Source organism: Kwoniella dendrophila, chromosome 5, assembly GCF_036810415.1.
Source record: "Kwoniella dendrophila CBS 6074 chromosome 5, complete sequence".
NCBI classification, from domain to species: Eukaryota; Fungi; Basidiomycota; class Tremellomycetes; order Tremellales; family Cryptococcaceae; genus Kwoniella; species Kwoniella dendrophila.
In genome coordinates this window covers 250,512-275,593 of record NC_089480.1, presented here as the reverse complement: position 1 = coordinate 275,593, position 25,082 = coordinate 250,512, and the positions used below count along the sequence as shown (strand labels likewise).

Here is a 25,082-nt window from a genome sequence, read left to right as displayed (position 1 = left end):
TTGTAGTTGTAACTTCACTGAAGATTGATCTGACTTTTTTGTGAATGATAAACAAATTATTGGTCTAAAATATATCTTAGATGAGAAAATTTGATTCACTGTTTGATGTCGTTGATGTTAATGAACAGATTTAAAAAGGTTTTCTTATCAATCAAAAAGAAGGAAAAAAAGAAAAAATACAACCAAATATGGGAGTTGGTGTTAACTACCTCTTGGCCCTCCTGATTTTCTATTTTCATATCTGCTATGAAACTTGGCGATGAGGACACATCCCCAAGATAAGACGAGATCTGGATTTCGTTAAATCCCATATCATACATCCTTGCATCCATCAAATTCTACTTCCATACGGTTCATCCTGGTGAGTCTTGCTCGGTACCTTTTTTCCCTTCCTTTGCGGATTCCAACGAAGCAAGAAATACGTCAGATTCACGAAAGGGAAGAGAACTTTTTCCAAAGGTTTGACATGAGAATTAAGGGAATTTTGGGAGATACCGATATGGCTTACTTTAACATTCCTTAAAAGCCTATTCTCAGCGCCAATGGCTTTTCTTTACACAAACTCTAGGAAAGCTTTTCCTTCTCTTCTTCTTGGTGAGATGCGTTGATCAGGTTGGGTTCAAAAAGGCTCGGAAACTTTATTTCGGGATTCAGGGGATTCTACCAAAGTTTGACAGCCACCAAAAGCGTAAAAACGTAAAAAGAACGTAGGCGGCGTTCACCGACAAGCAACCTTTACCCAAAAAAACTGCTATTTTCGTAATGTCAATGTTCTCAAATTCACTTGGAAACCGACAACTTTAAGCTTTCCGACAACTCACCATAGGTATTTCTACCTTGTTATTTAGGTTAGTCGCTTACTCTTGCAAAAGCGCCATGGAGGAGATTTTCCCAAGACATAAGTTCCGAATAGGCGAAGTATCAGTATTTGACCGTCAAAGTGTTCTCTTTCTACTTGAAGTAATTTACGATACCTCTTACCTACATTCAAAGGTTCCGTACTCATACGTGACAAGCGTTTAGAACCCATCTACAGGTATATCCAGCTGGTACACTGTATTAAGCACGACGAGGTAGGAGATTTCACCACGTAGAGGCTTTCAAGGCTTGAGATCTCGTTGCAAGGCGTTCTTTTAGACCCGCAAACTAGTCATCAAGGTTACACGTGAAAAGTGTAATCGGATGTTGCATATGGGGATTGCCTTATAGTATTTAGTACGATTGTTCTGCCTGAATTGACCATACCCCCTTACGATTGATCATCCGGTGAGTAATTGTTGTAAGTTACTGACCAGTGTCAAAACGGAAGCATTACCGATTTAAGCGATCGTTTACTACAGACAAGCATGGGTTCGGTTCTCCGGAGTCAAATCGTGCATGATCAAAGCATCCTACAGAGCCTTGAGATCATTCATACTTTCTATATAATCTATCCATCTACCTGATTGACCCTAATGATACTGTGAACTGAATGATCTGTATGGGAATTTGGATTCGATCTAGAAGGGTAATACATCACCATATAACCATTTTTGTTGGACAGTTTTACCAACATCTTTATCTCTTTTACCTTCTACAACATCTTTTACGAATGAACCTGATTGATCTGGATTACCTGCACCTAAATTCTTCAATGTTTCTGGATTACCACCTAAACCCGTAACTACAAACCCAGGATTTACTGTCCATACCTTGATATTATCATTTTTTAAAATTCTATAGAAATCTCTCATAATCATATTTAAACCAACTTTTGATGATTTATATGAAGGTAATTCTCTTTGATATTTTTTTGGCCATCCAGCTTCAGGTGATATATTCAAGAAGAATTCTTCATTAGTTGATAATTCGAATGATGCTGTACCGCTTGTCAAGAATAATATTCTACCATCTTTTGATTTCAACAATAGTGGTATTAAGGTTGAAGTTAATATATATGGTCCAGTTACGTTGGTTGACCATGTTTTATCGAATATTTGACGTGTTTTCAAGCCATTCTCGGCTCCATCACCATCAAGCTCAACACCTAGAAAGGACAGAATTTTATCAACGATCCGCTCATATCTCATGCCCTACATATATGGAAATACCGTTCACTTACCAGCGTTGTTGATCAAAACGTCGAGTACGTCCGTTTTGGCCTTGATGGTCTCATGAGCTTGAGCGATTGAGTCGTCAGATTCTAAATCGATGACAAGAGGTGAAAGCTCGGAAGAGGTTCTGGGGTATTCTTCAACTAATCTCGTAATGGCACTTTGAGATTTATCGTTTGATCTTGCACCAAGGAAGATATGATATGGTCTTTCTGAGGCTAGTAGATGTCTGACTGTCTGATAACCAATACCGGAGTTGGCGCCAGTAATGAGGACCACTGTTTTGGCTATTGACATGATTGACAACAAGAAAGGGCTTGGTCCGACTGGAAGATTATAATGTTTGTTGACTTCAGTTTCAGCTCAATGTGAGACAGCCTTTCTTTCAGTATATATACCTTTATCAAAAGTGGACCTCGGTGTGGAGGTAGGATGCCGTAAATCCCTCATGAGTGCTCAGCCGAGGTTGTGGAGAAAGCTGGGGAATGGCACTAAGTGGAGGTCTATGAAGGTTGTCATCTTCATTTGATCCGTATATAACAAAGGGGGCTATGCATATCAATAACTATGGATGAAGCCCTATCGTCATAGTCGTGGTATGAGGGATCATCATGCATTCAAGAGTCAATAAGTCTTGAATAGAATTCAGTATAACGACCTCAAGAAGGTGTTTCATGTCGCTATTGCGATCGTAAAAACGGTTGACCCTGAATATCTTATACGAATACCTTCAGTCGCGTTTGTGTTTCGGTCAATGTCTGACTTGAGAAGTCCATAGATTGATCGCTTTAAGACGATAGAAATAGCGTCTACCTCATTCGGATCGTCTTATTTCATTACTATCAACAGTACGGTACATTCCAAAAGGCTCATCAAGCGGCGCTGATGGCAATGCCGCAGAAATCAGCATCTCCGGGGCCGAGCAGGATCCTTCCAGCCAACTTATCACATTTTGTCATATTCAACCCAACTATCAAAGCTGATTTACCAAAGTCAGACGATAAAGACAATGACGACGATCTACGAGAAGCAGCTCAAATCTTGTTTTATACTTCTAGAGAAGCTGGTGGAGTTAGTAGAGATAAAATGCTCAGACAAGTGGGATTAGCAAAAGGGTTAATGGGGTTCGGCAAGTAAGTCTGAATTGTGATATCCATTTCTGAAGACAGCTCGAAACCGTATATCTTACAGAGCTGATACGCTTAACACAGTATGATAACTGAATCTAGCTCCAAATATACATCTATACATGGGAATAGAAGTCGAATGATTATTTACGAACCCGAACCAAACTTCTTTATCTATATCGTGAGCTGAACCTTTATCAACTTTATGAGCTGGTGACGAAATTATGTAACTAAATGACCTTCGTAATAGTGTATAACCTTGTCACATATAGATAACGAAAAGAAAGATTCTGTCAGTGGATCTCAAGGTATATCTGATGAGATGCTTGTTGATGGTTTGGCGAAAGGATATGAAGATTTTAGGGTAAGTCATCGTCTATTCTCTGTAATTCCCAATGACAAGTACCTCTTCATACTGAATCAATCTAGCTTGGTCATTAAGTGGGACCATACGTCGAGCTAATTCTTCGACCAACGTCTCATAGCTGCTTCACGGTCCACTATCTTCTCAAACTATACCTTCCGCAACCCTTTCTTCAACCTTGGATAAATACTTTACTAGATTCGCATTCCAATTCGAATCCACTTACCTCGGTTCTCCAACTTTATCAGATTGGATTCATGGGTATCCCGCTTCCAACATTTCTGAAAACATGTTTGAAGAATATAAAGTGAATTTAGACGGATCGTTGTTCATTATAGGTCCAAAAGGACCATTATATACAGATGATACAATACATGATCAATCTTTAATTGGATATTTACATGATTTAGTTAAATTAACGTTACCACCACCTCCTCAAGTATCAAATCAGCTCACATCATCGACTATAAAAGATAAACATAGTTTAGGATTTGGATTGAATTTAGAATTAGGTAGAAAATCTCCACATATCGCAACGCAAAATCAGAGTATAAGGAAAAGTAGCTGGACAAATTTAGGTGGATGGGTACCTGACTTAACGAGAACCGCTACTCCACCTCCTTCAACGAAAAAAATTGAATCGCCCAAACCTCTAAAATCGATTTTGACAGATGAAGGTAAAACATCGAATGCCAAATGGAATCTTGGCTTAGGCGGTATCACCGATGCGATGGGGAATATGGGGAATGTTCTGGGCTTGGGTAAATCATCGACACCAGAAATGGGGCAAGGAGATAAACAAGTTCAAAAAGATCACAGCTCTCCGCGTCCCTCTCGTAGCAATGATATAACCACCCAGACCACCTCTGCGGCCGACAATCATATCGCTTATACTAGTGAACAACCTTCGGATGTTATATCGGAATTGGAAGCCGCCGCTGAACCTGACGAAGATATAGAATGGGAAGGGAAATACTTTTGGGTAAAATCAAAAGGTAGCGAATCTTACGAGAAAAGGAGGGCTTGTTGGGTTATCGTGAGTACTCGTGTTGTAATATAGTGTGAAAAATTATAACACTGACAGCATGAGTGTTAGCGAAACAATATCCTCATATCAATCGTCTTACCAGCCAATGCTACACCTCCGTGGTCTTTACCAACAACGAAAGAGACCACAGCTTTATTCGCTAAGCTTACTGATAATTTGAATAAAGCTGATGTTCATCATCATCGATCAGTATCTCCCAATCCAACTTTAGCAGTGATAGGTAAAACTCAAACTGCGAAGAAAGGAAATTTCAATGAAATAGACGCCCAGTCTGATCAATCACTCATCCATTTGAAATCCAATTTAGAGCAGTAAGTCCTCTTTTTTTCCCCTCCATCTTTTCGGTCGGTTGATATGTGGTTGTTCTATACTAAGTTACTTGCTTTCCGGAATTTAGAGATCACTATGTACATGAGATCATGGCGAAAACATCATCGATTACTTCCAGATTCCTGATAGCTAAAAAAGATGATATGGGGGAATTGTACATGAAGATTAATTCCGATGATGCTAGTTTAACAGACGCTGATCGTAAGTCATCAAATTACAGCAAAAATCATGCCGAGCTGAATAAGGCTACTCTACTTTCGCGATAACTATTAGACGCTGTCAGATCTTTCACGAAACTCAATCATATAGCCATTCCCTAATTTTTCACGTATCGGACCAGACTGAGCTGGCAAGAGAACATTGAATGCATTGACGTTATCATGATGGGTATATAGATAATAAGCTATGAGTTGTGATAATCAAAAAATATCATTTCGAGATCAACATATCTATGTATGTGAGACTTTGATTGATTTGGATATCACTTCGTAGCTCAGCAAGTCTATTGAAAGGCTTTAGTCCAAAACCACGCCTATAATGTGAACCATTTTATCAGTTACCATTTGATCTTAGGCGATATAGAGAACAACAGACAAAGATTGAACTCACTTGATTATCATTGTTTTCAGTACATTCCCAAAGATGTAACTGTTTATCTATACCGAATGGACCACTTGCCATTGGTTGAGAATCTGATTTAACATCTAAACATTTTGTAGCTTCTTTTTTACCATCTGATACACCATTAACATCATCACCATATGAGGAATCTATCATATTTTATACAGTATATAACAATATCCAAAAAAAAAGTAAGCAAACCAACGAACATTTTTGTTTTTCCATCCAATCATTCAGTCATCAGGATTGGGATCAAGAGACTTACAAATATGATTTGAGATATGTAAATTTTCAGAGTTCAATTCCCACAAATGTCTTCTTGGATAATCTGTATCTTTATCTTTGATTTTACATTTTTCTAATGTTAATCCTGTACCATCTGTTGAACCATCTTTACCTCTACTTAAACAAAATTGATCTTGATTAGCTGAACCACCATTAATCGTAATTAATTGTTGTGAACCATTTTCATATTCCGTTTTTATAGTTGTAAAAACAGACTTCTGTTATATGTCTCATTTGTTTCGAAACATGAATGACTAATATCGATAAATTACATCAAATTATGGAATGTGATTAGTAAATGATTGAAAACGTCATACATGTTATGCGTACAAGGTCGATTAATTCAGTTAATTTATGTTGGTTGTAAACATGATAACATCTATATGGGGATTACGACAGATACAGAAAACTCACAGATGAACCTGTGAACCCTCGTCAATAGTAGCTCCAATAACAGTTAAACACAAATTGCTATCTGATTTGGCTTTTAAAGATAAAGATGGTTAGAAAATGATTACAGTAGAGACAAGTTAGCTCAATTTTCAGGTTTTAGTCATGTAGATTAACAGTGAGTTTAGATTCAGAAGTTTTGTTTGTAAACTTACGATGAAATTTAACTTGTTGCTTATCTTCAGATTGTCTTGATGTTAATGAGATCGCATTGATTGAAGCTAAAAAAGGTAAGATAGCTAAAATGGATTGAGCATACATTTTTAGATATAGTATTTGATATTCTTCAAATGAATTTAAGTTGATCAACAAGGCCAAAAAAAAAAGAGTATATTATTGATCTATAAACACAGGAATTTAAATTACAGTAATATATATTTTATATGTATATAAGTTAAATTAAGAGTAAATTAGATAAGATAAGATAATAAGAGTAAAATCAGCTGAATAAGAAAAACTTAAAGATCCTATTTATACATATCTGTTTGGATCCCATAGAACTCGTTCCAATCAGTTAAGTACTTTGAAGATTACATCCTTTCATCGTACACTGCTGTGTCATTGATCACAATCCTTTATGCATCCTTTCATCTCACATGACACTTTTACTTGTGACCAGGGATGAAACACTTTTCTATATAACATGGCAAATAAAGACCACCATTCATACCTCCTCGTACAATTACAGAGTTTCAACAAACATTGGTAGCACAAAGGAAGAAAACCTTTTATACCTCGTGACTGGAACCCAAAATTGAAAATAATCAGTCAATCGCTCTCCTTCCCCTGGTAATGCTCTGTCAGAAGGTGGAGAACGGATTAGTTCGTTTCCAAAACCCGAATAAAGTATCTTTCATGTGAAAATGGCGAAGTGATCTCATTAACCATCATTTACAGTAGCGTAGCGCTCACATGTTCACGTATGAACTGATCAATACCATGTCGACAAGTTGATATCATTATCCTAGCATACTATAATGCATATGTCTCTCAGCGTTACCGAATGATCTATAACACCTATTCCTCTTCGTCTTCATCATCACTAACTTCCAAACCATTCTCTTTCAATTTCTTCTTATCTACATTTCTTTTAGCTGTTAATTCATCTAAAAGAACTAATAAATCTTCATGTTCTTTTGATTCTTCTTCTCTCTTTTGTTTTTCTTCTTCCAAAGATTTTTCTAATTCTTTAACTTTTGAATCTAATTCTGCTACTCTCTTTTTAGCTTGTTTACCTGATCCTCCACCAGTATTAGCATTATTATCATTATCATTCGCTGAAGCGGAAGCGGAAGAAGCTTTCAATTTAGTTTCTAATTCTTCAATTTTCTTTTCAAGTGTCAAAGTCTTTTCTTCTAATTCTTTTGATTTCTCTTCAGATGATTTGAATTTATCATTAGATGATTTCAATTTATCTTCCAATTCTTTCTTCTCGCTAGAAGCCTTTTCAGCCTTTTCAAGTGCAGCTTTAGAATCTTCCAAGGATTTTTTCAATTCATCAATTTCTTTAGTCTTGTCTTCGTTTGCCTTTTGACTCTCTTCCAAAGCACTGTTATCTACTCGAGCAGCAGGTGGAGCAGATTTAGCTTTCTCTTCTAAATCCTTGACTTTGGCTTCTAGATCCTTCAATTTAGTTTCTCTAAATTTGGAGCTTGCTTTAGCTAAACCTAATTCGGAAGATGCTTTCTCGTGATTTGCTTGTAAGCTAGATAATTCTGCAGAAACGCTTTCCAATTCAGATTTTGTTGATGCGGCTGAAGCAGCGACGGTTTTAAGCGACTCATGCTCGTTTCTGAGAGTTGATAATTCTTCTTCTAGGGTTGATCTGGACGAGGCAGTCTCCTGCAGTTGTGTGGTCAAAGTCGCTATCTGCGAGGAGAGGGAATCGACTTCATGAACTAATGTATCTTTCTGCGGAAGGACAAGCAATGTCAGCCATTTTCGTGATCACATACCCCAATATGGATTTATTCGATACTCACTTCTTGCTTGTTTTCCTTGGTTAAGGCTTCTAATTTGGATTGAAGCTGGACAACCTCGTCGGTTTGAGCTTTGAGTTTTTGTCGAAGAGACATGATGATCGCAGCAGTCTCACCGTCATCAACAGCTACAAGCGGTCAGATATCAGCGACAACCTTGGCGAGACATTTTAGAAACAAGGGAAATGAAAAACTTACGTCCAGAACCTCTCACAGCGTCTGGATCGATAGCGATAGATCGTTGTATGGTGTCTGTAGAGCATAGGTATTAGCTATTGTGAACCATTATATGTCGGAAGGCTTAGCTTACAGTAATGATTTTTCCAGAAATCAACAAATGCCCAATCAAACCATAATTCTAAGCCTTCATCAAGTTCATCTGTTTCCCCATCAGCAACGGCAGCAGCGGTAGCGTCAGTACCTTCTGTATCGAATGCATCAGGTTGAACAGCTCTGAATCTAGGATCTTCTCGCAATCTAGCCATCCGAGAAACGAATTGATCTGGACCGATTCTGGAGTGAAGAATGGGATGGAGTGTAGCTCTACAAGCGTTCTAATCAGCTTATCGTATGAGACAGGCTGCGCGGAGATTGTAAACATACCTAGTGATCTCCCCTGGTTCTCGATTGAATTCATAGCATACACCTAAAAGGAATGCACTCAATCCTTGTACCAAAGGATCAATTCCGGTAGTTTGTGTAATAGGTTGTATGAGCTATCTCGAGGGTCAGCTTATCATCATAGCATATCGGTTACGACTGAACCTACCACTTGTAGATTAGCACTTTCACTCAAGAACTCTTTAACGGTCTTTGGACTATCCCATAACCAAGTACACAGTAAAACCAGGTAACCAACCATGACTCTAGTCCAATCTTCTTCTTCAGGCGATGGTCCATGAGTTAAACCTTCTTTGGCAGCTCTATTGACACAGTCAGTTTGTTCTCTTGCAGCCATCATCAAATTACCAACAACTAATTGAACAAGTGAAACTTTATCTTCATCATCTGCTATAGCACTATCACCTGAATCACCTGAAGAAATGCTAATATCCCTAGCTAATTTCTTGGCATGTTCAGAATTTCGAATTAAATGCGAAAGTAAAAGACAAGAGAATAGTGGGCGATAAGGATCAAATTGGATTTCAGAAGAATGAGGTAAATCTAAAAGTCCAGAAAGAATCAATGATCCTGCTGATTGAGGTTGATCAGGGAAGTTCGCATTTGGGTTATCTAGAGGTGGAGCAATCATGGAAGAGAGAATACCAATTCGAGCATCATCATTGCCTGAAACGTACGCCTAAAGATTATCATTAGCTGCTATGACCTACATACGTTACCGATCAGAGATCAGCTCACCTCAAACATGTTTACTCCTGCAGCTCTTCCTCTTAAGCCTCTTCCTCCCGCACTTGGATCGCCATCGATTACAGCTGTGACCAATGAAACAGCTGTGGGCTTATTGGGTATCCTGACGAAACCGCCATTGGGGTGTTCTTCATCCGCATGTACGGCGACAAGAGGGGAAATCAGAAGACTTGAAAGCAGATCTTGGTTTGCTGGAGAAGAAAGAAGGATAGGTGTGAGAGTGTTGAGAGCTTGAGATTTAATACCATTTGGAGCATTCGATGCAAGAGATAGCTCGAGTAAAGACCGTGTAACACCTCCAGTCACCATAGCGGTCTACGTGCCGTCAGCATTCGATTACTTTTTGGGGATTTGATCAGAACTCACTTGATTACCGCCCCCAGGTCCACCTACAAGCATTCTGATCAAGCCAAGTACCAATCCAGTATTATAAATCTTCTGTTCTGGCCAATATTGCAGGGCGAATTCATCTGGCGAAGGTACATCTGCGGGTAAAGGTGAAGGGAAACCGATTATCCGTGGAATTGCAGGGATGAGTGATAATTCTCGGAAGTAATTCTACACAATAATTGTCAGTACTTCACGTCACGAAGGGTAGAAGTATTATTTGACTTACTTGATTTGAAACATTAAATCTCAATAAACAGCCTATAACAGTTAATGCATCTTGGACTACGATACCTCCTTCTACACCACCTTCAGAATCGATAATTTGGAATAATCTTTCGAAAGCACCTGAAAAAGCTACGATTTTTTGTAAATCTGCATTACCAGCTAACATTGCAGGTAAAAGTAACAAAGCTTCATTTCTTAACATTTCAGTTGCACCTCCACCTAATTGAGGTTGTTGTTGTTGACCCGACTCGTTATTATTACTTCCTGGTGGGGGAGCTGGATCTAAGACAGATAATATACCATCAACTCCAGGTGGTGGAGCTGACATTATGTATGACTGTGCAACTGATGGTCTGGATGTCAATAGTTGTGACAGATATTGCAACGAATAGAATCGAGGATAAAACGATGGTGAATTAGATAATAATGATAGTAATGTATGAAGCGGTTTAGGTTGCTACGGAAGATAGGACGGTTAGATAGCTAATTGCTTAAGTTTGTAAGATAGCGAAGCTCACTTCGAGGAACGCATCTGTGAACTTGAGGCCTAAATCGTCTTTCGCAGGCTAATATGGAACACAATCAGCTATACCCTTTGGAACCGTAAAAGAGTAAGCTAACCTTTTCAGCAGTTTCACAAAGCTGCATCAGAGTTTCCAAGGCTGCTTTAGCAATTTCAACATCGTAAGGTGCATCATGTTCTAAAACAGCAATGAGAGGAGTCATAGCTCGGAAACCAACATCCTACAATGTCAACGAATACGTCAATTTGGTCACATTCAGTAAGGACCCAGAAGGACCTCAAACTTACCTCTTTCCAATCCCTACTTAAACCTTTTAATCCTAAGACAGCTGTACGTCTATCTTCTACAGCAGCACTAGTATTTATTCTATCCACAAGTTTATCTATAGTCTCCGTCGCTGTTTGCGGTGCACCAAGATCACCTCTTAATTGGTTATAAGCTGAACTTAACCTTGATGAGAACATCGAGGTCAGTTGCCCTGTATTGATATTAGGAAGATTGGACATGGTGGTGTTTAGCGTTGGATCAAAAGGAAGAAGTAGAGAATTTAGGTATATCAAGGAAGAACTTCCTTGATAATTATCAATACCTCTTGACGTCTAAGGAAGGTATTTCTTTATGATATTTCGCAAAATAAGCATAAAATCAATCCATTCAAAGCATTTACTGGTTGTTGTCATTAAAAGTGGATGTTATAGACGGACGTCGACGTGAACGTAAATGGGAAGTCAATTGCTTCCACGTGGTCATCGCACGGTTTAGACGCGTCGACAAATTAAAGCTGGCTGCCACATCATCGTTACGCAATAAATTACCGGCATATAAAGTTATAAAGTGGTTAACCGAAATAAAGACAAGGAAATCACGCACTCCTGATACGGACAGACAAGCTGCGAAGACGGTCTCTGTTAACAGTATACATATATACATATATACATATATACATATATACATATATACATATATACATATACAGTATGTATACGCATCTTTCATCAGCCTTGAAAGCAGTGAGAACGTACCTCTGAGCAATGACGAGTCTCTCATGGTATATAGAACAGTGGAAAAACAAAAAGAATCATCCCACCCTAACTAACGCTCGGAATGATCATATTCAGGCACCCGGTAAATGGGGATGTGTTTCAAGTTGTCTAGGAATTTTGATTTTCATTGATCAAAATCTATTGTTCTCTGAAAGTCTTTTTTTTGTTCTTTCGTTTCATACTTGAAATTTACAACGCCTCTATTGTCATTCGATACAAACTTGCGACTCTCTACACTACTAAGCGAAGATTAATCGATGAGCACACTTCCTCCTTTCACAGGCCACGGAAGACAATGATCGGAAGAATGGATAAGGGGAAAACAAAAGGAAAGGATAATCATCATTATAGGTCGCTTGATCCGGCAACTTAACATTATAGATTCACCAACAACAAAAAGGATGATTGCAAGGACAACACCAAGCACTTCTCAATTGTGTTGTGGTATGAGAGGAGAGAGCTTAACATGATCGACGCTTTGAGCTTAAATCATACACTTATACACTAAACTAAACCAGGGGAAGAAGATAGGAATGTTAGAGGTGACAATAAGAATTCTGTTTACTGATGAGACGTTTTAGCTTTTAGCTTGATTTCAGTCCAACGTTGCTTTTTGTGCGTGTTGAAGAACAAAAAAATGGAAGATAACCTGTCTGCTGATACCGATCTATGTTATCTGAGACGACTGAGTATATTTAAAGTATTTAAATTTTATTGATAATTTCCCTATCATCTACATTTTCCCATTCACATAATTTATATAATTATATACCTGACTTACCGAAACTTAATCTTACCGCTTCACATTCTATTTCATCTATCACAAGAAACGCCAGTCTTTCTTTACCGCCAACTACAATCTTCGAGTATCCTACCTACATAGTCCTTTGCAGCTATATATCGGAATCTGAACCTATCAAAACTGAGAAAGCAACGGGTAGACCAAACTATCTTTACGCCACTGATCAACTTAATCGAATTTACCTATCTGGATATCCCTTCTTTGCCAAGCAGGTTTCATTTTGCCTGCTCGCTTTTATACTATACTACAATCAAGATTACCACCTCCTCATCATGTCAAATCAATATATAAACCAAGCAGAAGATCAAGGAATGTCTTCTCCTTTATCACGGAATCTTTCAACTAATACACATTCATCTTTTTTATCTAATATCTATTTAGATCCAAATTGCGTTATACCTGAATCACCTACACTATCATCTGATTCTTTAGGACCTTGAACAGAAGTTGAATCTCCTGATCTTGTAACTTCTTCATCATCAGGAGGTATACCAGATCATCATAGTACTGGTATACAAGAAGATGCATTGAGTAGACATATAAGTAGAGAAAGTGATTCATATATTGATGAATATGAAGATTTAGAAAATTATCAAATCCGTTTAAGAAATATCACAACAGCGCTGAATCAACAAAATTGTGGAAGTACTAAACCCTTAAGAGTTCGAAAGAAAAAAGGTGTTACTGCTATTAAAGTTGGTTCTAGTAAGTGTTTCATAACTCTTTGTCTGACGTAAAAGAATGTTGTGGAAATGCTGATACATGTATATATATGCGATACTCTTTCTGTTTTAGAAAACGCCAAAAAACGTAGATCAACATTATCTTTCCCACATTCACCTTCAATCAGTGGTGGTAATTCACCTAAACCATTTACAAATTTCTCTGGTAATTTACCTAAACGAAATCCATCTTCAACATCGACAAAAACGAATTTATCAAAAACTCATGCGAATATATCTAATATTTTCTTGGGATTACCTTCATGCAACGATTCGCCAACGTTTTCACCTTCAGATTCACTTTCAATAGAGCAAACATTAGATAACCATTCTTCCACAATGCTTAATATGGATACTTTTATTGGATATAAAAGAGAGAGAATCATGTTAGAATCATCATTGCATTTAGGTTTAGGTAAATTTAGTTCATACGATCCAACTATAAAACCTGGACCTTCACCACCAATTTCGCCTATTCCATCACCAACTAAAAGAGCTTTTGTCAGTAATTCAAGTCCGGAATCTATGATAAGTACTAAAGACAAATACTCGAAAAAACCTTTACCACCATCACCTTTAACACCATCAAGAGCACCTAGAAAAGCTGCTGCTCTGTTAGGTACAGCATCGAGTTACTCTTCTTCTGCTAATATACAAAAGCAAAATAAGAATAAAATACATGGATTAAATACAAAACATTTTAGACCATTACCAAATTCAACTTTGACTGAAATTGAAAGATTTTTTGGTGATTCCCAAAAAACCAGAAAACCTTCATCTTCGTCCAATACCAAAACGACCACCAAATCAAAATCTTCTTCTTCTTCCAGCGGAATTGGAATCGATGAAAGAGGTAATGGTGAAAGAAATTTAGGACAAGGTGAAACAGTCAAATATAAAGCTGAAAATGGTTCAATGTGGTCAGATGTTGAAGAAGAACAAGAATTCGCTTGGTTATTATCTGAAATTTTCGCTTTAATCCCACAACCTTTACCTGAACCATCTACTACTACTACTACTACTACTAATTCTAATTTGATTGACAATAACCAAAACAAAGTTGCAAGAGATGAGAATGAAAATGAGGAGAATAAATGGGAAATGGAAAATTTCACTTCAATCTTATCTTTACCTAAACCTAAAACCAAAAAAATTATTAATGAAAAAAGTCAAAAAGGTCAAAATTCAAAGTTTAAATCCAAAGATAATTCATTTTTAGAATTACAAACTCCTAAAATCTCAAGATCATTCCACAAGAAATCATCAATAAATCAAGAACCTCTTCCTCATCCTTGGTCTAATCTCGCCATCAACAGTATTGCCAACAGCAATAATAGTGATAATCACGATAGTACCAAAATTAGAAATCAACATAAAAGATCGATATCTAATCCTATCTCACCAACAATCACGACTGCCACAACGAAGAAATTAGAAATTTCATCACCCATGCCAACGTTATTACCACCCCCTAGAATCAGCTCGAAACCTTCCAATCTTTCGCCTTCTTCCTTGCCTTCAAATAGTACATTAAGAAGTAATGTAGGATACACATCCACTTCTGGGTCAGATAATGAGAGTGATTCATCTTCATTTGAATCTGGATCCCCACCTTCTCGAAACAAAGTTAAAAATAGACCTCCGCCATTAACGCTAAAAAGGATTAAACCATCATCAAAATTACCTATCTTGACTGCCACAACACCTTCAAACAACATCAACAACATCCATACAAGACAGCCATCAGAAACTAAAGTACAACAAGTCAAACCTAAACTTGAACCCATGGTCAAACATCACGAATCTAACGCTCATAAAACCAAATATGAAGCACCTTCAACGCCCTTCGTAAGACCTAGAACGGCACCTAAACCCAGTCATAGTGAAGCACCACCTTTACCGCTTCCTATTCCATTATCTAAAGCAGAACATGTCCAACAAGAACACGAACAGCCCATGAGCTTTTTCGAGCCTGTTACACCGACTGAATCATCATCTAATATCAAAACAAATCATCCCACAAGGGATCATGATAGATTGAAATTGAAAGAAAAGAAAAGTTGGTTACAAAGAGTTGTTAAAAGACCTTTGGGTGTAGGTATCAAAGTATAAATTAGTATCCGTATCAATCATGTATCATATGTACTTTGGTGGAATATATCAATTCTTCTTAATTACTTCATTTATAAACTGCCATATCGATCAAGTAACACTTTGTAAATTATAAGATACCCGTTGATCCGTTCATATCATATTGATTATGCCATGCAAAGGAAAATATAATACAACATACATGTATACAAAACTCTTTGATGGGAGATGCCATGTTACAAAAATAATGCAAACTATGATATTAAGGGATAGGATCAAATGTGTCTTTCTTCAAACCTTTTCGGTTATTTTTCCTTTTAGAGCTGACAACTTTAATACTTGGTGGTTCTTGAAGTTGCTGCTGCTGCTGCTGTTGTTCTTGCTGATGATTTGGTCCAAGAATATCTCTTGAATTCTCGTCAATCTGTTCAATATCTTCATCCTTTGTTTTGTTTAATCTAACAATATTGAATTTCGAATTTCGAATGAAGGTTACCATTATTACTAACACCATTATTATGATTTCCTACTTTACGTTGAAAACCATCATCATTCGCTGCGCTCGATTGCTCCTCTTCTTCTTCACTTTGCTCTTCGATCACTTTCCCAGGTACTCTCAAACTACCTCTCAAGCTATCTTCTATAGTTTTTTTAGTATTACTAATTCCATCATCTGTAATATCATTTGGTGAATCGAGATTGATGACTCGTCTCTTTGATTTTTTCTTGGCTATTGCTGATGCAGTTGATGATGGTGATTTCACACTTGTTGTTGTTGTTGTTTTAGGGGTAGGTTGAGTAGATAATCTATTTTGATCAATTGAATTGACAGAATTGAACCTAGATGCAGAATGATTGATATCTGTATCTGTATTTGTATTTGCGTTGAGATTGGGATTGGGCGATTTTGGTATAGATGAAGTAGGTTCAGAAGAATATCGAGTATGGGTAGAATTTTGATGCTGCTGAATACTTGGATTTGGTGAATGTATCTGATTCAATTTCCCTTTTTTCTCCAAGGCTAAATCAATTTTTCGACTTTCTGACCATGTGAAAGGTGTATTATCAAATGTTATTTGTGAATTTGGATTTTCCTCTTTAAATAAAATACCTAATTCAACTCTGTATTCAATTTCTTTATTTTCATTTACATTGGCAATAGTATCATTGAAATAATTTTTTGAACAATAAATTTCTTTAATTTTAGGTAAAACAGATAATCTACCGATTTCTTCAAAATCATTCAATTCATTCCTTCTTAAATCAATTCTTTCTAAATTTAAACATTTATCTAATCCAATTAAGTTATCAATTCTATTTCCACTTAAATTCAATGATTTCACTTTAGGTATTATTTCCCAAGATGTTCTTAATGAAACAATAACATTATTAGATAAATTTAATGATGTTAAACTAGTTAAACCTGATAAAGAACTAGGTAAGGTATTCAAAAGGTTGTTTGATAGATCTAAGTGTGTTAATGAATTCAATTCTGGTAAAGAAGGAAAATTCAATAATGTAGTTGAGATTAATGATAAATGATGTAAATTTGGGAATCTTGCTTTAAGTGGTCGATTTTCAGATTTTTTACTATCTGTTTCTATATCTTGAGATTGATTTTGACTTCCTGATTGTTCCTCATCCGCTGGAATTGTCAAAAGTTCTTCTATCCAATCATCTCCATCTTGTACGTCTTTGACTGTTAAACTTCTCATACCGGGATTCGGCGGTATAAGTAGTGCTCTCGGGTCATATTCCTCTAGTTCAAGTCTGCGATTGCACACGTCAGCTTATGACATTACGTTAGGAGCCGTTTTAATAGCTAACCTACATTTGAAGGTTCCGCAATATATCCAACGGCACCCTTACATCTATTCCACCTAATTGTGTATATCCTCCAGCTTCTATCAGCTCCAATATTGGAGGTTCAGATACGAAAGGCGGATGTATCAGTAATGCAGGAAGAAGAGTAAACATTGAATAGAGCTGTAATAGGATTTGATCTAATCAACAGTCAAAATTTAGCCATATATTCTCGGTGGAAATTATATTTGAGCTTACCTTCATTGATCTCTTCTTTTCTTCCCCACCATCCTTTACCACCTTCTCTACTAACCAGACTACCCATACTAACAGATCTCATACTACCTACCCAACTTCTTACACTTCTGACATCACCTTCGACACTACCTTTCATAATCTTTGCATCACTCAATCTTGCACCTCTTGCTGAAACTGGTATACCTTCTTCTATCGGTACATCAGTTCTTCCGACATGGTTGAGTGATTGAGGGAGGGTCTGCCATCTTAATAATAGATATAATAATCTATCTGGTGGTAATCTAAGCAATAAAGGTTTTATGTATTTTGGTGGATTTGTCCTTAAAGAGGGATTTGAAGATGGTTGACCAAAACCTAAAGTTAAAGGAACTTTTAAAGATCTTGATAAAGGAGCTGAATTTGGATCCAAACCTAATGTCAATAATGTATACGATTGTTGTAATATACTTGGACCTATAGTACTTGTGTTCGATGGACGTGATGGTGATAAACGACTTGCATTAACTTGTAAATATTTATGTAATTTAATTAAATAATCACGTCCATTGATAGGTTCAGGCGATTGAATATCATCTTGTTGACCCAAGAATAATGAAGCCATATTGATGGTGTAAAGAAGGTCTCACTTGAATGTTATCCTGTCATCCGATCCGATACCAATGCCAGAAGCAGACTTATCAATGATGAAGGAATAGTGTTATACAGACTTAAAGGTTGAAAGAAATAACAAATCTTCAGCTTAATCGAAAGAAATCAATACTCTAATCTTCATGATGCACAGACCTTTTGCGTCATGTTCATAAACACACACACACACACACACACACACACTCAGACGCGTGGCCAATGTCCGGAAATGGGAACTAACCATAGTACCAACCGTGGGAAGCTTCACGCTTAGCACACCACGTGTTTTCCTCGCTGAGTTTCAGATTGGTGCTTTAAAGCTTACAAAAAGCTGAAACGGACCCCTTTCACTCTTACATCCATCTTTTTATTGTTCTCTCTTCTTTCTTTTTGTATGCGACTGTAACCCTTTAACATACAATACATCAACCTTGACTTACTGAAACTTCAACAATGATCGGCCAGTATGCATGCTTGTTGTTATCGAGGGGGGAGTTGCCGGCGAAACTTGAAGAGTTCAAGAGGGAACATTACTTATACCTGACTTACACGTAATTGATATTCCTGATCTCTTTTCATTTGTGAAATACTAACAACACAAACGAGGCGTATTACTACCATCAACATCTACTATCTTTATACTCCAGAATGCTATACTCAAGCATCACAGCCTTCGCCTTGTCAGCTACTTGTAAGTCATCTTCATGATTCTACCCGCGAAACGAGAATGTAGCTAATTTACCTCATATCAAGTTTCTTGGGCTGCTCAAGTCTGTTCACCGGATCACTGCCTAGACGGCAAATCTTCCTCACAGAGTAAGCTATGTGCTGATTCGTATAGCTGACTGGTAGCTAATCGCTTCCTCCTATATAGTTCTAGCGCATGACTCCTCATCGTCTAAATTCCTCACACCAGGCACTTATTCCGACTCTTCTCTCTCACCTTTATCCTCCTACCTCAATATAACACACTCTTCCGATCACTTGATAGTCTCGGCACCAGTATCACCGATAAGTTTTGCAAAGTCTATATATGGGGGATCAGAAGATATATGGGATAATGGGAATTGGTCAGTCGACCATTGGAAGAGTCTTTATCTACCCTCAAATTGGTACGGAGTGTTAGAAGGAGGAAAAATCGTATGGGGAGCTATACCTGATAAAGGTCAACTGCCTAACGATCTAACAGGGTTGAAATTCTCAAAAGCTGCATCAGGTAAGCTGAAAGTTTAGCTTGTGATTACAATTGCTTTTAGCTAACATTCACATCAATATCAAGCTGATTGTAATCCACCTTGTTCGTCCCACGGTACTTGTATACCTTCAAACAACACCACTAGCGGTACTTGTCTGTGTGCTGCCGGATGGGCAGGTGAGTCATGCGATAGATGCGATACAGGCTTTTGGGGTCTATCATGTTCTGGTAAGTCTGCAAAGTAGTACCTCACTGTATCCGCAACGCTGACAAGCTGTATATTAGCTGGTCCATCCGATTGTACGGTATGGGATGTTGGTCGATCTGGAACTGGAAAATGCTTGGGCACTAAAATTTCCTCACTCTCAGGTAAGCTATGAAAATTGTTAGGCCTCGATGAAGCTTATCAATTCGAATTTGCAGAATGCAATTGCGAACATGGTACATGTACATCATCAAATCAATGTGTATGTTCCGCAGGCTGGAAAACAGATTCCTCTGTCTCTTCAAGTCTATGCGATACTTGCGTTAAAGGTTTCTTTCAGGACTCGAAAGGCAATTGTTCAGGTAAGTCAGCTGAGCGGTAGATCGCCATACCCACGTTTCGCTGATACATTACGGAGATCAGTATGTCCACTGGGATGTGACAGTTGCACTCTGCAACCCGGCACAAATTCGACGGCAACCTGTACCTCATGCTCCAATAGCTTGACGCTTACCAGTGCTACTTCAGCAACCTGTGTCGCCAACAAAGGATCTTGTAATGATGGAACTTACTACGATGAATCTAGCTCTTCTTGTAAGAGGTGAGCTGCTGATTCACTGACCCTATATCGTGGCTGACTCTATTCTCATAGCTGTTCACCTGCATGTTCAACTTGTACTGGTCCATCACCATCCGACTGTTTATCCTGCAATTCGCCTCGAGTCAACTTACAAGGCTCATGCGTTTACTATGATGCCTCAACTGGTATATGCGATTCTGAGCTTTCTAAGCTTGAAGGTGTTTTTGTGGTGAATTTCGGGAAACGCGAATGTGATGGTGAGCTATCTGAAGAATGACGTGATTATCTGAGCTTACATTCCATCTTTATCAGCGTGTCCTGCCGGCTGTCTTGACTGTAGCATACCTTCTTTCGCCAACGCCAAAGGATACGAGACCTTGCAATGCTCATCGTGCCAAGAAGGCTATTTGCTAGAAGATGGAAAATGCGTCAGGAAGTGTAATGAAGGGTGGTTCCTTCCTGAAGGCAACGCAGCCAAAAATGGTACATGTCAAAGTGAGTTTAGCTATCGTACGTTGTTTCATAATTCAGCTAATTCGCAAATCCTTAAGAATGTGATTCCACCTGTTCTGCTTGCGTTTTCACTTTTACAACCTGCACATCTTGTCCTTCTCCTTTATTCGCTTCAGGTGGATCCTGTCTTTCAAGCTGTCCCTCAGGCAGTACACCAATAAATGGCACTTGTGCACCTTGTCCAACAGATTGCGCCTCTTGTTCTTCACCTACAGAATGTTCAGCTTGTCCGTCATCAAGGCCAGTGTTGTCAAATGGAAAGTGTGTAGAATATTGCCCTAAGGATCAATATTTCGACGATACTTATGGCTGTCAAGCGTGCGATTGGACATGTTCATCATGTACATCAAACAATCTTAAATCATGTACATCTTGTCCAGATGGATATGTATTGAAAAAAGGGGAATGCGTATTTACAGATTGTGGAGAAGGTGGATTTTCGAGTGGATTAGGTATATGTCTATCTTCGTTTATCGTCAAATCAAATAAGAAGAGATATTTTGGATCTTTGGTATTTATATTGGTATTTCTAGGTATCGGTGCTGGATTGTTTTATTGGTATGTTCAAAAAGAACGAAAAAAGACTAGACAAGCAACAAAAGAATTTGGTGATAAATTAGATGATAGGAACGTTCAAGAGAATTTAAGAGTCTTAAGATTAGAGAGGGTATTAGGCTTTGAAAGAGTTTTGACCTCTTCGAATGGTGAGAGAGTTGATAACACACCCAAAGGATATAAAGAAGGATATGAAAATAAAAGGAATAAAAGATTTAAAGAATTATTATTACCTTCTCGAAGAAAAAAGTCAATCCTTGAAAGTGATATTGAAATGAAATCAAGTAATTTTTCAATTGACATTTCATACAATCATACCTACGAGAGTAATGATAGGTTCAGTATACCACCGCCACCTTACGTACCTTCGGAAACTTCATCATCAGCATCAACGCCAAGAGATGTACAAGAAATAGACTCAAAAGTCGATATCGATTATGATTCTGTTGCAATAGGTGAAAGGGGAGGTATGAGTAAAAGAGATTCATCAGATTCAATACCTACACCAGTATTACCTTCATTCATTTCTTCACCTATTCAAAAAGATTTCAAATCAAAACCTAAACAGAAGATAGAAAACACGAATACAACAGTACATTCAATGTCAAGTCCTTTATCACCTTTATACAACAAAACAAGTCTAATGCCACCTCTAAGACCTGGAATGATAAGGTTTAACTCACAAGAAAAAGACAAAGAAAGAGAAGTAAATAGGAGGGGTGAAGTAGATAACGAAAATGAAATGGAAAGGAGATTAAGAGATTTATGGCCTAATTTGAAATCAAACACGATGGAAAATAAAAGGAGAAAAGATGAAGGATGGATTTGATGTGCGATCACAGTTGAATTTCCTGATACAGTGATAGTCTGCTATCTTTTCGCATCGTAATGTGAACAGAAGAAATGTTGTACATACAAACAAATATAATGTCGCATGTACATTGTACTTTTGTGGTGTCACGTTGTTCCCTAGGAACAGAAAAGATATCTTATATGTCGCATATTATGTAAATATCAAATATCACAAATACAGTGGCTAATATATCATTTCCTAATCCCACTCATTAAAAACTCATTAACCCTTTTCAATGATGATCTAGGTGGATTACCATCCGGCCAAAGTGAAATTAAACTATGTAATTTTATTGCTATATAATCTTTATTGATATTTATTTCTTCTTCGTTTTCTGAAATATCCGAACAAATCAAAGCTAGAATAATTGGTAAGATCAATTTCCTACCTTCAACTGATGGTGAAGGAAGTTCCTCTAATATAATTTCTTTGTTTCCGTCATCATTCTTTTCATTATCTTTATTTGTTTTTACGGTACTTGGACTAGAATCATATTTTTGGATAGCTTTATCTATATCATTCTTTGATCCATGTACCAATAAAAACGATTCCTCCTTATGATCTTTCATAACAAAATTCACTAATTCCCTTAAGGATGCTTCATAAGCTTTACCTTCAGTTTTAGAATTAGCTACTGCCAATACCCATTCTTGATTCAATATTCTTAATATACGAGGTAAATCTCTAGGATATTTTTCATATTCCTCCAACCTAATTGTAATGTATTGAGAGTCCTCATAAATCCATTTATCCTCGGATTGGATTATAGGTAATCCTATATCCAATCCTATTCTAGATTGCGAATTGGGTATTCCAGTTACGTTCATATTACCACCTTTGTTTGAAGATGCCATATTAGATGCAATTTTGGTTGCTGAAGAAGAAGAAATAGCTGTACTATTGGTAGATAGTTTCGATAATGAAGTTGATAATACTAATTCATCTACTAACGAAGGTAAATCATCTCTTTCTGCTTTGAGCAAATCGTTCTTATTAGCGTGGAACAACGTCGGTGTCAATCCCTAAATTGAGAACTAAGATTAGTCAAGAAGCGATTAGACGGACATATATGTATATGTATGCGGGGCATATGTGTTATAGCTGATACACAAATATCGGTGTTGTAGAGCCTGCGACTACTTACTCTAGCCCAAAGCTCATCATCATCCCCACCACCAGGAACATAATCAAAGCCGACTGTCCTATTACTATCACCTAATTTGGTTACTGATGGAATTTGATCTGAATCATTTGGGTTATTTACCCATCTTGAAGCTGATAAACAGATGATTGGAGTATAAGGTGGATTCAAAGGTATTGATGGTGGGGTTGATGTTGAAGGATGAATAAAGAATGGTCTCAGTGGTTTGGTCAAGTTTGGTAAAGGTAAGGAAGATTTCTGAATTTTCCAAAAAAAAAAAAAAAACAGTCAGTAAAGTAAATTAGCTTAGTTGATTGTCCATCATTAGGCCCTTGCATTATCCCTGCTTTATCGCGTTGGGGCTTTGAATTCTGTTTCAAATCAAGCGAGTAAAAACTCACTTCTAACGTTTCCGCCCAAACGTCTAACCTTTCTTCAATCTGTGATTTTTCAGAAGGAGAGACAACTTTAGGTGGTAAATACAATTCTGTATCCCATTCGTCATCTATCGATAAATCCCTTCTTAATTCTAAAGCAAGATTAATAACACAACACCTTAAAACAGACCAAAATCATTAATCAGCCACAGGTATATGAGGGTGACAGAATCGATGCCATAAATAGACTTACCATATCGGTACAGTTTTAGATAATCCATCAGGCATTCTTTTACCTCTTCTTGTTGAATCTACCAATATTAGGCTATAGACAACGCAATCTATAAGATTAACCTAAAAAGAAGAAAAGATATTACTTCGAAAAGAGAGCCGCTTACCCTCCATGATCTTCAGCATATTTCGCCAGATTCAGGTTCGATCTTCGAAGGTTGAAATCCCATTGCTTGATTGTCGAGGAAAAATGTCAGAAAGTCACATTCTTTCAGGTTCATTTTAGTCAGTTGATGAAAAGCCATCTGACAACTCACTGTCATATGTCCATCAGTAGATTTGAAATAAGCATAAGCTTTCGAGCTGGTCTATCATTTCGTTCATTCCATTAGTCATAATCAACCTTTAGATGACATGATTGGTGTTCTGACTAACCGAAGGATCGCAATACCAATTACCGCAACGCTGATTAGCTATGATTGTCAGTCAGGTTTTTGTTCATTCATGATACATCCCGAAAGGGAGAAAAGCTGTCAAACTGTAAAGTGTTGTGTGCGATGCGATAAAAAGGTCAAGCAACAGATCGGTTAGACACTCACGAACAACTTCAAATCTACCATCAAACCAATTCTCAGCTACATCCCTAACGAATTTCTCATCTGCTGAGATTGAATGTATTCTGTTGAATAAATCATGTTGAGCAGCATATTTCCTTACTGCACGTATATCTGACATTGCAAGCGCACGTGTGTCTCTTCTCTGTGAGGTTGTTCTAACGGTCTATCTTTGTATTTATGTAGTCACCAATTTAGAAAAACTCGAGAGCGTCCAATATGTTCCAGCTCTGTGATAACTTAACCTTACTTACTTTTTATGGGCATCTAATCTTCGAACATTATTTTCAACAAACGTCGAAGACACATCGGCGACCGCCGAAGCAGTGATGTGATTATTGTTAGTAGGAGAACAGCATAGGCAGTTGTATACTGATAATTGAAAACGATAACCTATGCTGTTCTTTTTCATGGCGATGAAAGTTAGATGAGGAGAGAGATTTTACTTCTTGAATCCAATAGTGGTCGACTGCCGCTGTTGCTATAGCTCTCGGGCTGCATGGAAGCCATATAGTTTAGTCGAGAATTTACCAAATTCTAGGAACACCATAGAGCTATCGTTCCAAATTCATTGAGTTTCGCCTATGGTTTTCTTCGTCTAACCGGTGTAGCACTATGAGGTCTATTTTATCGTAAAATTGCATACAGTTTTATTCTCTACAGCTACG

General features: G+C 37.5%; 8 protein-coding genes across 8 annotated transcripts; 3 read left to right on the top strand and 5 right to left on the bottom strand.

Moving 5' to 3' along the window:
• Positions 1–1,499: 1,499 nt before the first annotated feature.
• L201_003949 (uncharacterized protein) lies at positions 1,500–2,390 on the bottom strand (the record flags this gene model as incomplete). Its single annotated transcript, XM_066219697.1, has 2 exons — positions 1,500–2,026; positions 2,102–2,390. 2 exons carry the CDS (start codon positions 2,388–2,390, stop codon positions 1,500–1,502), a joined length of 816 nt encoding a protein of 271 aa, XP_066075794.1.
• A 594-nt stretch (positions 2,391–2,984) lies between these two features.
• L201_003948 (uncharacterized protein) lies at positions 2,985–5,282 on the top strand (the record flags this gene model as incomplete). The annotated part of the gene is made up of 7 exons (XM_066219696.1): positions 2,985–3,226; positions 3,305–3,401; positions 3,471–3,584; positions 3,706–4,620; positions 4,681–4,943; positions 5,030–5,163; positions 5,236–5,282. The coding sequence occupies 7 exons, from the start codon at positions 2,985–2,987 to the stop codon at positions 5,280–5,282; spliced, it is 1,812 nt and encodes a 603-aa protein (XP_066075793.1).
• A 182-nt stretch (positions 5,283–5,464) lies between these two features.
• Positions 5,465–6,579, bottom strand: L201_003947 (uncharacterized protein; the record flags this gene model as incomplete). Its single annotated transcript, XM_066219695.1, has 5 exons — positions 5,465–5,494; positions 5,572–5,732; positions 5,849–5,982; positions 6,283–6,352; positions 6,474–6,579. The coding sequence occupies 5 exons, from the start codon at positions 6,577–6,579 to the stop codon at positions 5,465–5,467; spliced, it is 501 nt and encodes a 166-aa protein (XP_066075792.1).
• A 756-nt stretch (positions 6,580–7,335) lies between these two features.
• On the bottom strand, positions 7,336–11,310 carry L201_003946 (uncharacterized protein; the record flags this gene model as incomplete). The annotated part of the gene is made up of 12 exons (XM_066219694.1): positions 7,336–8,229; positions 8,301–8,425; positions 8,496–8,549; positions 8,608–8,840; positions 8,901–9,013; positions 9,067–9,597; positions 9,657–9,980; positions 10,032–10,223; positions 10,282–10,737; positions 10,799–10,846; positions 10,902–11,024; positions 11,092–11,310. The coding sequence occupies 12 exons, from the start codon at positions 11,308–11,310 to the stop codon at positions 7,336–7,338; spliced, it is 3,312 nt and encodes a 1,103-aa protein (XP_066075791.1).
• A 1,611-nt stretch (positions 11,311–12,921) lies between these two features.
• Positions 12,922–15,483, top strand: L201_003945 (uncharacterized protein; the record flags this gene model as incomplete). The annotated part of the gene is made up of 4 exons (XM_066219693.1): positions 12,922–12,962; positions 13,031–13,041; positions 13,094–13,354; positions 13,445–15,483. 4 exons carry the CDS (start codon positions 12,922–12,924, stop codon positions 15,481–15,483), a joined length of 2,352 nt encoding a protein of 783 aa, XP_066075790.1.
• A 241-nt stretch (positions 15,484–15,724) lies between these two features.
• On the bottom strand, positions 15,725–18,124 carry L201_003944 (uncharacterized protein; the record flags this gene model as incomplete). Its single annotated transcript, XM_066219692.1, has 4 exons — positions 15,725–15,904; positions 15,972–17,232; positions 17,294–17,465; positions 17,524–18,124. 4 exons carry the CDS (start codon positions 18,122–18,124, stop codon positions 15,725–15,727), a joined length of 2,214 nt encoding a protein of 737 aa, XP_066075789.1.
• Positions 18,125–18,798: 674 nt separating this feature from the next.
• L201_003943 (uncharacterized protein) lies at positions 18,799–22,027 on the top strand (the record flags this gene model as incomplete). Its single annotated transcript, XM_066219691.1, has 10 exons — positions 18,799–18,841; positions 18,904–18,966; positions 19,025–19,366; positions 19,430–19,573; positions 19,631–19,714; positions 19,769–19,912; positions 19,974–20,151; positions 20,203–20,387; positions 20,443–20,625; positions 20,682–22,027. 10 exons carry the CDS (start codon positions 18,799–18,801, stop codon positions 22,025–22,027), a joined length of 2,712 nt encoding a protein of 903 aa, XP_066075788.1.
• A 215-nt stretch (positions 22,028–22,242) lies between these two features.
• On the bottom strand, positions 22,243–24,535 carry L201_003942 (uncharacterized protein; the record flags this gene model as incomplete). Its single annotated transcript, XM_066219690.1, has 8 exons — positions 22,243–23,073; positions 23,196–23,450; positions 23,594–23,747; positions 23,823–23,894; positions 23,968–24,032; positions 24,118–24,168; positions 24,236–24,273; positions 24,400–24,535. The coding sequence occupies 8 exons, from the start codon at positions 24,533–24,535 to the stop codon at positions 22,243–22,245; spliced, it is 1,602 nt and encodes a 533-aa protein (XP_066075787.1).
• Positions 24,536–25,082: the final 547 nt, after the last annotated feature.